Below are 13,879 nucleotides of genomic sequence, written 5' to 3'. Positions count from 1 at the left end.
CTTCTCTCCGAGCTATCTAGTCAATGAGAATGCACATTGTGACTACGATTCTCACACTGTTCGTGCGTCCGTCGCTTCTCAGCCGCCCCCCCGGCATCAAGTGAACTTTGCGATACCCGCATTACAGGACGCCAATAATTCGGACACTCTATCCTCTTCGTGCTCTACTCCCATCCGAAGAAATAGATGCACCTCCACAGTGACTGCTGTGCCGAATCTGCCGAAACTACCAGACTTCAAACCCGCTCACCCGGAATTTTGGTTCAACCTGGTTGAGCAAACATTCAATGTCTGTGCTTTGGACGACGACGCGCGCTTCGTGTGCCTCATGAACCACCTTCACGACCGCGTCGATTTAATTTACGATCTGGTCAAAGCACCGCCCCTAGCAGAGAAGTATGCTATGGCGAAACACGATACTGGAGCGCGTCTCAAAAACCAGGAGAGAAAACGTGCGACAGCTAATTTACGAAGAGCGTCTCGGCGACAGGTCTCCGTCCCAGCTGTGGCGGTGCATCCGTCTTCTCGTTGACGAGCAAGTTATGCCTGATGACACACTCGCAGAAATCTGGACAGAAAAGCTGCCTCTGCCTGTCCAGACTGCAATCTCTGCGTATGAGGATAGGCCAGTAAATGAACGTTTACGTGCCGCCGATAGAGCTTACTCCGCCAGGCAGCGTGAGCTCCACACACTGCATTCTGGACGTGACCGCACTAAGAAGCTGTCCAACACCACGCCCTTGTCTGGTGCTGCTAATAACAAGTTTGGTAAACTAGCCGCCCTACCTGCACCTCCAGCTCCGCCCAACGACAGCGCACCGGCCTCGGTGGAAGATTCTGGGTCGCATACTCCGTCACCTAGTTACTACCCACAGGAGCACAGGCCCGCTCAATCTTACTGTTTCTTCCACGCGAGATTCGGGGAGCAAGCACGCAAATGCCAGTCGCCGTGCTCTTACCCAAACTCCAACCGCAGGTAGGCAGCGGTGCCGCCTCCTGCGACATAAACAACGTGCACCATCCAACGTTGCATTCCGTTTTGGACAACAACAGTAAGTGTGGTCGAGTCTATGTCCGAGATTTACAATCGGGTGTACGGTTTCTGGTAGACACTGGCGCAGATGTCTCTTTGCTACCGGCTCGCCTAGCGACCAATAAAGTGCAACCGCACAAAACAGTACTTCGTGCAGTGAACTTGTCTACCTTACAGTGTTTGGGTTCTACACTGTATACAGTGAAACTTTCGCCCGAGTGCAAGCTGAAGTGGACGTTTTTAGAGTCAACAGTTGAAGAACCTATTCTCGGAATTGATTTCCTCAGGCACTATCAGTTGTCACTAGATTTTGTGAAAAATACTGTGTTTTACCCCCCACTGAACAAACATATTCCTTTCGCTCCGCCGAGTGACAGTTCGGCTAACACCAAACATGTGCGCTAGGCTAAGAAGTGCCCAAACCTATCTTGGACAAACGAGTGGCTAGCGGAGCGCGCCGAGTCTTCGAACTTGCGGATGGAACGTAGGGAAATGCTGTTGCATCCCCGCGACATACATCACGAGTTGACCTCCACACAACAACGCCTCGCGTCACTACAAGCGGACGACTCGTCGGCTACAGACAAGGTTAGTCCGTGCCAATCTGGTGTTCCCGTGCCCGCACACATTAATGACAATGTTGTGAACTCTGCAAACTGTGTCAGCATTCCCCCTTGTAATGACAGTGTATGCCTGTGTGCTCATGTTCCATGCGTTTCGAATGAACAATTAACCTCCCAAGCCCGTGGCAATGAAATACAGCTGTCTGCTGTTAGGCCACACCCACTCGGGCCTACAGCGCACGTAGCGGCATGGCCCGCTATCAAAAACCAGTGTACCAACCTCGCCCAGGTTAACATGCGTGCGTTCGCTACGCAGCCTTTGAGCGATTGGCACGCCTCAGTGCCACAGCTTTGCTTGCCTGCCACCGCCTGCTCCGCTTCACGGACATCTGACTCTTTTGCCGCGCCACGTATTGCAGTAGTCACTAATGGCACAGTTCACCGGTTACGTCTAACCGCTGGGCCGTCCATATCGCAACGCCCACGCCGCCTCAAGCCGGAATTTATGAAAATTGCAAAAGAAAAATTAGTTGATTTATTACAAAAGGGAATAATTGAACATTCTTCTGGTTGCTGGGCTAGTCCTATCTTGTTTGATCAAAAGAAAGACGGTACTTGGCGTATGGTCAGAGACTATAGGCGTTTAAATGCCCGCACCACCATTGATAAATACCCAGTCCCACACATTGCGGACTTCAATCATGCGCTCGCAGGTGCAGAGTACTTCTCTGTTTTGGACTGCAAGCACGCATTTCATCAGATCCCCATGGCTCCGGAGGATATTGAAAAGACTGCCATAACCACTCCCTTCAGGTTGTTTCAATACAAATTTATGCCGTTTGGGTTGAAAAACGCCCCCCAAACGTGGCAGCGTTTCATCAGTCAAACCTTATCCAATTTAGACTTTTGTTTCGTATACATGGACGACATATTAGTTTTTGCTCATACTTTGGAACAGAGTAAGGAGCGTGTTCAAGTCGTGAGACACGTTAGCAGCTGCTGGTATAGAACTGAACAATAAAAAGACTCAATTGCACCAGTCATCCGTCACATTCCTAAGTTATGTTGTGTCGTCGGACGGTCTGACACCACCGCAGGACAAGATCAAGCCTGTTCTTGAGATGCCACGCCCCCAGACCTATAGGGAATTACGCAGGTTCATCGGAACAGTTAATTATTACCGTAAACATTTGCCAGCTGCTTCTGCGGTGCAGGCACCTCTCACAGATGCACTCGCAGGCTCACAAACTTCCGGCACCCGCCAGGTCCCATGGACACCAGACATGGACAAGGCATTTAACGAACTCAAACAGCTGTTGGCCTCCGCTGTCACTATTGCTCACCCACGTGCGGACGCGACAATGTTTATCACTACTGACGCTAGTGACAGTGCTGTCGGCGCAATACTGAGTCAGACATACAATGATGTTACGACACCCCTGCAGTTTTTCTCAAAAAAGTTAAACACTGCACAGAAGAAATACTCAGCATTCGACAGAATTACTTGCAGTGTACGAGGCCATAAAACACTTCAGAACTGATGTTGAGGGACGAGATTTCTATGTGCTCACTGATCACAAGCCGTTGGTTCCTGCGATAAAAAATCCTTCGTCTGATCCGCCCCCACGACGCTTTCGTCACATCGACTACATCTTGCAATTTACAAATGACATTCGCTACATCCGAGGAGCGGACAATGTGGTTGCTGATTTTCTCTCGCGTGTAGGTGCTGTCACAACCTTAATTGACTTAACAGACCTACCTCGGATGCAATCGGCGGACCCTGATACCATGCAGTTGATTTTGGACCACAGCTCCTCTCTCAAACCGGTACGCTCTACTTTCCCCGGCATACCTGAATTAGTGTGGTGTGATGAATCGACTGGTACGTTGCGGCCGTTCATTCCTAAGCCCCTTCAGCACCAGGTCTTTGACAAATTACACACATTAGCACACCCCGGTGTCAAAGCTTCCACCCGTCTGGTATCTGAACGGTTTGTTTGGAGAGACATGCGCCGCAACTGTCAGTCTTGGGCCCCGACATGCTTTTTGTGTCAACAGAACAAAGTTTCCAGGCACACTTCCCCATCCCTTGGCTGTTTTGCCCAACCGCAAGGCCGGTTTCATCATGTTCATGTGGACCTCGTAGGACCTTTGCCCCCCTCCGAGGGTTTCCGTTACTTGTTTACAGCCATTGACAGGATGACTGTGGGCTGAGGCCGTGCCTATTCCAAACATTACCTCTGAGACAATAAGCCGAGCATTCTTAGATTCGTGGATCTCTAGATTTGGCTCACCTGTTTACCTCACTACTGACCAGGGACGGCAATTTGAGTCTTCAGTTTTCTCCGATTTATGTAAAATGTGTGGTATTGTCAAAATTCATACTTCTGCATACCACCCCCAAAGCAATGGGCTTGTCGAGCGATGGCATCGTACCTTAAAGTCTGCCTTGCGTTGTCATGACTCACTATGGACAGAAGCACTGCCCTTGGTGCTTCTTGGCCTTCGTGCGACTTTCAAGGAAGATCTCAAGGGTTCCGTAGCCGAGTTTGTGTATGGCCAACCGGTGGTTTTGCCTTGAGAATTAGTCGCTCCCACCCCACTTCCTCGGCCCTCCGAACTCCCTTCACTTCTCGAGCGAGTGCGCTTGCACTGCAGCAAACTTCAGCCGCCACTTCCGGCTAGTCATACACCTCCGCGGTTGTACATACCGCGCACTCTAGACTCTTGTGGGTATGTGTTTCTCAGAGATGACTCAATCAAAGCCCCACTTCAGTCACCCTACACAGGTCCTTACAAGGTTGTCAAACGCTCCGAGAATAACATGGACCTCCTCATAAAAGACTCTGTAACCACGGTCTCACTCAACCGAGTGAAACCAGCTTTCATTGAGCCTCAGGTGGACCCCCCTAATTCGGCCCCTATCTCTTCCAGTCCTACTTCAAGTGGCCACTCATCTTCTCATACCATACATTCGGGTACTGATTCTCCACAGCGGGCTTCTTTGCCGAGCACTGCTTCTCCGCTCTCATCTAATTCGAGTGGCCAAACTTTTCGAGGCTTCTCTCCTCCCAGCCCTCGCAGTCGAGCTGCCAACCACTTGGATCCTACCATTGTGTCACCATCTTCGTGTGACAGCTCTTGGTCACGCCGTTCAATCCATGTGGGCTCCTCGTTGCCTTCGGCCACACTCCCTCGGCCGTCAGTTGATCACCCGAGGTTGTCGCCTGCGCAGTCCAGTGCACCTGCCACACCTCTCTCCGCAAACGCTTCTCCCTGCCATGGCTTCCCCACAACTCCCTGCCACCCCCCCTGGCTCGTACAGGTGCCACCCAAGAATTCACAACACATGTACATCCTGATGACATACATAAATTATCTGTTGTTGTCGATGGTGATAAGGCGTGTGTGTTACTCTCGTGTGACAAAATTGAGGGAGGAAGTGCAGAAACTCGTGTGGTGCGTCGCTTTAAATTAAGCACAAGTGCTGCGTGTGGCAATTTGCGTGCCTTTGTTAGGCCTTCTGGCAAGGTGATTCTCCGCCTGCCTGCAGACGAAGTGCTACACCTCCACTCCAGGACAGGACGTCGTCTTCGGCCGCCAGCTTCGCTTGCTGATTTTGCCGTCGACGTACCGGGTTTCACCCCCCGGTCTCCTACCAGTCAACCGCTTCCGCCTGACGCTGAAGAACTGTATGTTACCTTCCTAACTTCTCACCCCCCCTCCCCCCATTCACAGGGACGTACTCCATACTGCGCGGGGGGGGCTATGTGGCGTGCAGCGCCGTAAATATCGATATTTGTAAAGAGTGTAAGTGTGCTATCTTTGAGATGGAGAGTTTTGGAGGATGTTTTCCGCTAATGGGAGTTAGCCTCATGGACTTTTATCTGTGTAGACGTGAAGTGCTAATAAATTGTCATATGAGAGAATACTAGTTGTTTACCTACAACTATCACCCAATTCCCTCATACCTATTCCATGTGCAGAAGGATACTGCTTTTAACATGAGAAATTTATCACTTATCAAATTTATTATTCAGATCCTGCAATAAATCTTAACCTTTTACCTATTAAAAGGGCAGTAATGTTTTATGACCAGGAAAAATGACATCAGTGCTGTTACCAAGGTTTGTCTTAAAATATGTTCTTTATATGCTATATGCCTCTCTTTGGACTAGTTATTTCCCAGAGGGATCAGTCATTCCATTAAGAATTTTCTGAGGTTTCAATGGAAACTTTTTTCTTCAGTGTGCAGCTGCAGAATCTGAAGTTGAGCAAAAGTAGATGGACATTCCTGAACAATCTGACTAAATGCAGTGGGTTTCCCAAAAACCAGCAATTGTTTCTTCTTAACAGCAATATACTCCTTCCAACTTCCACATCCATATAAAAGCAGAATATTTTAAATAAGCTAACTAATTCACAAAAAAAAGCAGTGGATGCTAAAAAATTTATAATTTCAAAAAATTTGAGGTTTGACTTACCTATACATTTAATAGCAAGTAAATAATGGCATGAACTATTGTATATTGAGAACCATTTGCACTGTTTAACATTATACTCATCACCTACACAATTAACATCAACAAAAAATCCTTTATCTGCATAATTTCGATCATGTGGTACTACTGCATATGATCTGAAACAAAAAACTGCACTGTAACTGTTTCAGCATTGATAGCATACTTACAAATATATTTTTAAAGTTAGTTAATTTAATACATTTGTAATGCCAAATAGTAAACTTTTAAACAAAATGTATTAGTGTATGAGGATACTACTTTAGCACCATTTGATAACCTCACAGACTAATGAGGTCACATATTAGCATCACTTATTTAAAATCAGATACGACTATAATGGTTCTAAATGTTTGATCCTGTGTACATTTTGGCCAGACACTTCAATTTTTGTACTTAAATCATATTTCTCATCTGTAGATATTTCCTGAACATATTTGATTATCAAATGGCTACTTTTGTTACTTTATTTTTATTATTTGTATTGACATTTTAGAACTAATTTTCATGGTACAAGATAAATACGGTCACAGTTGTCAACATAAATAACCTAAAACAATTTCAGAATAAACAATATTGTCTTGCTTCAGTTTTCATATAAGCAAAATTTTGATCATATATAGTTTCTCTAATTTACTATCAAAACAAAGCAATTTTATAGGAAACAGGAAGCTACTATTTTTATGCAGGAAGTTTCAACCTTTATTACTAAGCATTAAGGCTATATATCTTTACTTAAATAACAATTTTCAGAAAATGATATGTAAATTAAATCTGAAAAACAGTTTCAGTGAAGACAGCCATGTTAATATTAATTAGGACTATCCTGATCTAGAATGTACTGGAAGCTGGGTTCATAACATATACACTTTTTTTTTGGCACTAAGAACATCGGGATTGTATTACACTGTCAGAGTGGGTTTAGCATGTGTTGAGTTTGGGACATGGGGTCTGATCAACTACGTTATTTGTACAGCTCAAGCAAGTTGCACCACGTATTTTTGAGCAGTGTTCAATGTGAGATGGTAATAGCATTTCAAGAACATGCAAATAAAAGAAGAAAATGCTTAAAAGCAACAATGTTCCAGTGACTTATTTAAATAAACCCAGGACAAATTCTTTGCAATAGGTTACACAGGAGTAAAGGAAGCAGCTGTGACAGAGACCAACTATGCAAGGTGAGTAACATTTTTCAAGGTAAGTAATATTTATCTGAAAATACGATGCAAGTTGCCTTACATATTTATTTTACGATTGTCTAAACTATTAGGTAGTTCAAACAATGTAACAAACTTTTGAATTATAACATGGACAATTAAGTAAAAGGGATTGGTATCTTAACTACTTAAAGTAAACAAACCAGACCATGACCAAATTCCTCTGATTTTACATTCTGTCTACAACAGAATTACCTACTTTCTTAGTTAAGAATATCATGCTTAGGGAACATTACCATGTGACTGGAAAAAAGCACCAGGAAACAGAATCATACTCTAATGCCAAATGTTATGATCTTCTTTGAGAAATACAAGCTTCTCTGAATAAATTAGCATGGATCCAGAAGAAAACTACTGAGGTGAAACTGTTTCTTTTACCTGTATACAGATCATTCAAATAATAGATGCAGGTGGACAGGTTTAGTGCATCTAGCTGGATTTCTGTAAGAGCACTGACAACATATCCCATTGTCATCTACTAATGAATATGCAGTCATACTATCTGACAATGCAGTTGCATACCACTATGAATTATCACAAGAAATTTCAAAATGACTGACATTTGCACATGTAATGAATGGCAGCTTCTAACATTTTTGACGGCGGTTTAAAGTGAGAAGTAGGCATACAAACTGCCCCTTCTTTTATACTAGGTGAATTACATGAAAGTTGCAGCCGATCTCTACTGGCTAGCTGAGACACTCTTTACCTTGTCTCTATAGGGTGATGCCAGGTACAGGAATATTTAAGCCTCTCTCTCTACTTGTGAAATAAGTAGATACATAAACTTTAATTTGTTAACCAATGGTATATTTGAATTCCATACAGAATAAAATTCTTCCTTTCCACATACATATACTACTTCCAGTAAGTCACTCGCTCTGTCCAACACCGGAAACAAATTTATTTACATTTATAAAAGATTTGGCTTAATAACCATGATTCTACTTCACATGAATCATAAAAAAGGTCTTGCCTCCACCAAGGCTGGATTGAGTGTTTATTAGATTACTTTTACAACTGTTCTTGTTTCACATAATAGTCAATGACAATAGAGACAGAACTGCATAAAAACTCTATGGTTCTTCCTCAAACATCTATGGATTGCCTGACAAGCACTTGTCAGTGCTGTTCGACTGCCACATCTACTTTCTCCTCGTGACTGACTTTAAACCTGCACACACAAACATGTGATGCACAGTAGGTAGTATTTTACCATCCCACACTTGTATATAGAATATCATGTAATTGAGACTGTAGAAGGCTGAGTGGTTCTAGAATTTACACAGAAGTTCTTTAATCACTACATACCCACCCCCTTAGATCAAACACACAATATTTTATACATAATCATTATGCAACTAATATCACACAACATTTTATATTTCAACAGTAGACATTTCTTTTCTTTCAATAACTGAATAATCTTTCTGTTTCGCTATTCATTCTTATTGTACTTTGAAATTAAGATGTGAGCATTTACTCGTGATTTTAGTCAGCTTTTCTATTATTTAGGAATCTTGAGAAACATCTCTTTTCTTTATTTTCTTTTTCAATTGAAAACTTCAGGTGTTTATTACACATGAGTAATCTATTTTCTGTTCATATCTTTTTGTACTACCTTTTCTCTAGTATTTACTATTATCACTTAGTTTGGAGGACCTCTCGGCAAACTGAAAGTGTTCTTTTGGATACTCATTTCAACAAAATATAATAATGCCAGTCATTCATGGAATTTGTATTGTCCAAAATAATTCCTATAAAATTTGTGACTTGTCACTATACTGTCCCCTCCTCCTAAGATCAGCACCTATTCCTTACTTGTGGGTTCACCTTATGAGAGCACTTTCTTGTTTCATTCTATCTGGCAAGGAACCCCTTATAAAACATCCCTGTTTTTTAGGCCACAGGTCGTTCTATCTCCATGTAGGTACGCCTGCCTTTTATACTTAGTGAAAGCTGGGCATGCCCATTATCCTTTTTGAGTAGGCCTCACAGTTCATTACCCTAGTATACGTTTCTATGCATAACATAATTAAGTATTTTCTGATAAAGATATAAATCTATCTTAAGCTTCACATTTATTCTTTAATAAATCATTTACTCTCCAGATTCCTCCCCAATTTATCAGCTTCTATATTTTCAATAGATATTATGTCAACACATACTATTCATGTCCCACTATCCTTCAATTCATTAGAGTAGTTATACTGATTTTTTATTGATCATCATGATTTAACATTCTCCCCTACTTTCATTTTCTCTGTGCTCAGGTCTCTTAGTTTATATACACCTTTTCTTATGTATATTCGATATAGAACTGTCACAGCTTCCTATATATGTGTGTGCATATTTCTAGATGTACCCACATTTTCCCCTACAACACTTTACAGTTCTCGCATTGTGACAGGCTTTCCAGTCTGTAATTGTATTTTTGTGTCTAAGTATATACTTGTGCATATGCAGATGTGTATTCATGTAGTCTGATTCTTCGGCTTTCTTATCTAAAGATCAGATGTAGGCTACTAGAAACCACGGAAACAAGGAAGGACTTCAATGATTGAACTTTATGAATATGTAAAGAGGGAAAAAATAGACAGGTCCTCAAACAAGAAGTAAGAAAGGAAGAAAGGAAAAAAGGAAAAAATAGATGTGGATGCTAGGATTGAAGAGAGAAAGGAGATAGCCCCAAAGACAGGAAACCCTTCCCACTCCCCTTCCCCAGGATCCCTACCTCAGGTACTTTAGAGATATCAGAGGTGGTTTAGCGTTAAATAGTCTCCTACTGAATGGCCTTGTCCCACCTTCACTGTCGAAGTCCCCGAAGGAAATTCTAGCAACCCTATAAAACAGCAAATGATGATGAATCAGGCACACTTGTTTGTAAGGGTTGTTTGAAATTTTGGAAGAAACTTCGAAAACAACTCTGGATCCGACACTCGTCACTCTGCCTGTTAACTCAGGATGTTCCTGTTCCTGGGGGATAAATGACTCCGCCTCAGTCCCATGGATCTGATATTAACTTTTCTTGTGCACTGACAGACCACTTCTTTTGGAAGTCCTCCCAAAAGGAAAAATTCTCAGTATTTACTGTACCCCATTATGAGGTGTCCCCTAGAAGGTACCCCACAGCAAATTCAATTTTCTTAGTATCCTCCAAATGTTTTGGTAATGATTGGTTAAATCTTTTTAAGAAATGGGTTGGATGTACATCTCCATCAGGCTCAAATTTAGGAAATTTTCTAGATTACTCTGAATTAACCCCCTTGTTAAACAGTCACAGCTTCACTTCTTAACACCACATTAGGTGACATTACCCTTTTTTCTACTTTATCTTGAATAAGCTTAAGTTCTCTCCATAGGTCTCCTATACCCTTCCTGGTATCAGAGCTCAGAAGAAGGAATAGGTGATACGTTCCCAGATGTTATTCTCTCATTAACTTTTTGGTTAATAATTTCTTCAAATTGTTCCTCCAAACTACTTACATTTATGATATCAGAGTGCATTACTCTCTTTGAAATTTCTTTCTGCATTATCTAGTCTTGTACTGACACCAGTATTAATTCATTATTCTTATTTACATTCTCTTTCAAAGTATTCAATACCTGCTTTACAGCATTAAACTTAACATTACACAGACTTTCAAAAGATCCTAACTTTTCATTAATTTCAGGTTCCACATTTTTACATCTGTTGTTTGTTGGTTTAAAAGAGGGGGGAAGGAACCAAACTATGAGGTCATCAGTCCCTCGTTCCTAATAAAACAATGCCACAAGTGTGAGAATAAAACGAACGAGACATAACACAAAATGGAAAGAAAGGAAAACTACAAGAACAAATGAAATGCAACAAACCCTAAAAGGGACAAAAGAGGACACGAAAACAACAGAAGCTAGAAACAGAAGAGAGTAAAACAAGACAGCAGATTACAGTGGCTGGCCACCCATGAGAAGAAAAAGGAGAAGCCAACCACTCTGCAACACATTAAAACTGCCACCCTAAAAGCACTAGAGTGGAGGACACAAAGGGACAAAGGACATGCACTAAAACCTACATAGAAGTATAAAATCCACTCTCACAGATAAAACTTAAAACTAAAGCTGCTGTTGAGAGGCATTGTTGCCCGACACCAAAGGTAGGGAGCTGGGAAGAGCGGCTAAAAGTGGGCAATCCAGCAAGAGCAGAACGACTGTCATTTGAGAGTCACAGCGACACAGAGGTGGGTCCTCATGACGGAATAGGCAACCATGCGTTAGCCATGTATGGCCAATGCGGAGCCCACAGAGGACAACTGATTCCCCGTGACAGGACCGTATGGAAGACTTCCACATATTTGTCATCTTCTTAATGATATGCAGCTTGTTGTGCATACTGTTATGACATTCCATCTCAAACTGACCTGTGTTCTGTCTTACACCACAGGGTTTTCCAGCTTCGGGAGATGCCCTCTCCAGAAGTGGTTTCCACATCGCCTGTTTGGTCAGTCTGTCAGCAAGTTTGGTTGCTTGGTATTCAGACGTGTCCTGAGGTCCACACAAACACCACTGAATGACAGGACCATTCCAGAACATAGGATGACTCGTGGAGGGATACTACCGGAGGATGACGAGGATAGCAGTGGTCGATAACTTGTAGGTTGCTCAGTGAGTCAGTACACAGCAGAAATGAAGTGCCAGGGCATGAGTGGATGTGCTCAATAGTGAGATCTGCCAGTTCTGCAGTGAAAACACTGGAGCCATCTGACAAGGAGTACTGTTGAATATGTCCTCCACGAACATACGCAATGCCTACATGACCACCAGCCAACTAGCTGTTGCTGTGAACCACTTCAGAGCCCTGGAACATGTCATGAATCTAGAGGAAGGGACAGCAGAGAGCCCCAGGGTTAACGAAGTCCTTAGGGCCACATGGAAGGTCCAGACAAAGCTGCAGCTGAGGTATACACCATGGAGGTATACGTGATCTGACCGCAAGTAGACGTGGTAAAGGGAAGGACTAGTTCGGAGAGAAGGGGCCGCATGTGAATTGCAATCGATAGCCCTGACCTTGGCTGCCAAAGTGGGAGATGGATGGCTGCAGGCCGGAAAAGGAGACTAATTTGGATGCACAGGAGAACTACTGTCGCTAGTTGAACCCCGCAGTGGTGCACAGGGTCAAGTAAATGCAATGCTGAGGGTACTGCCAAACCATAAACCACACTCCCATAGTCAATTCAGGATTGGACAAGGCCTCTGTGAAGCAGCTGCAGCAGAGAGCGATCTGCACCCGACATGGTATTGCCAGCACTTCTGCTTAAGCTGACAAAGATGAGGAAGCCATGTCAATCGAGGGCTGAAAATCAGTCCTAAGAATTAATATGTTTGCACCACAGTGAGTGGATTATCATGAACGTAAAGTTCTGGGTCCAGATGAACAGTTCAACACTGACAAGTGCATTACCCATGACACACGACTTTGTGGCTGAAAACTGGAAGCTGTGGGCTACAGCCAATGACCGTCTTGTGGGTGGCTCCCTGTAGGTGACATTCAGCAACACCAGTACTGGAGTAGCAGTACAAAATGCAGAAGTTGTCTGCATACAGAGAATGTGATACATAGGTCCAGATAGCTGCATACATAGGTCCAGATAGCTGCTGCTACACCGTTAATGGCCACTAAAAATAGAGAGACTCAATGCAGATACCTGCAGGCCTCCATTCTCCTGGATATGGAAGGAACTATGGGAGGCACCAACTTTGACACAAAGTATGGAGCGACAGGAACTTTTGCATAAAAATCTAGAGCGAGCTCTGGAGACCCCACTCATACAATGTGGCAAGGATATGTCATCGCCAGATTGTGTTGTATGCTTTGTGTAAGTCAAAAAAAGATGGCAACCAGGCTTTGCTGTCTAGAAAGGGCTGTTCAGATGGCAGACTCAAGGGACACAAGGTTATCAGTGCTAGAGCGACCCTGGCAGAAGTTGCACTGACATGGAGCCAGTAGGCCACGTGACTTCAGGACCCAACCCAACTTCCAACACCGTATGTTCCAGCAGCATACAAAGCACATTGGTGAGGCTGATGAGCCGATAGCTGTCAAACGGGTTTTTACTGGGTTTGAGCACCAGAATGATGGTACTCTCCCACCATTGCGATGGAAAGATGCTATCGCATCAGATCCAGTTGAAGATGACAAGATGTTGCTTGTAGTCAGATGAGAGATGTTTAATCATCTGGCTGTGGATCCAATCAGGCCCAGGAGTTGTGTCAGGCAATGTGCAAGGGCACTGAAGAGCTCCCACTCTGTAAATGGGGTGTTTAGGATCCACTGTGGCATGTAGTGAATGAGAGAATGTTCCCTTCCAGCCACTGTTTGAGAGTGTGAAAAGCTGGGACGTAATTCTCTGACACAGAGGCTGGAGGAAAGTGCTCAGCAGAGTGCTTGGCAATCTTGTTTGTGTCGCTAGAGAGCACGCCATTTATGGTAACACCAGGAACACCTGTTGGGGTCTGGTATCCAAAAACACGTCTGACTTTGCCCAGACTTGGGAAAGTGACATA

At 43.6% G+C, this 13,879-nt stretch overlaps 1 protein-coding gene across 1 annotated transcript in view; it reads right to left on the bottom strand.

The window, feature by feature from the left end:
• The window catches only part of LOC126274010 (uncharacterized), a 163,131-nt gene that overhangs the window by 110,041 nt on the left and 39,211 nt on the right, over window positions 1–13,879 (bottom strand). The window contains exon 3 of the mRNA XM_049977074.1: window positions 6,084–6,238. Coding sequence (XP_049833031.1) covers window positions 6,084–6,238 — 155 coding nt within the window. The remainder of the gene's footprint in view (window positions 1–6,083; window positions 6,239–13,879) is intronic.

Source organism: Schistocerca gregaria, chromosome 1 (assembly GCF_023897955.1).
Source record: "Schistocerca gregaria isolate iqSchGreg1 chromosome 1, iqSchGreg1.2, whole genome shotgun sequence".
Lineage (NCBI taxonomy): Eukaryota > Metazoa > Arthropoda > Insecta > Orthoptera > Acrididae > Schistocerca > Schistocerca gregaria.
Note: the sequence above shows the minus strand (reverse complement) of the source record. Positions and strands in the feature narration are given on the sequence as shown.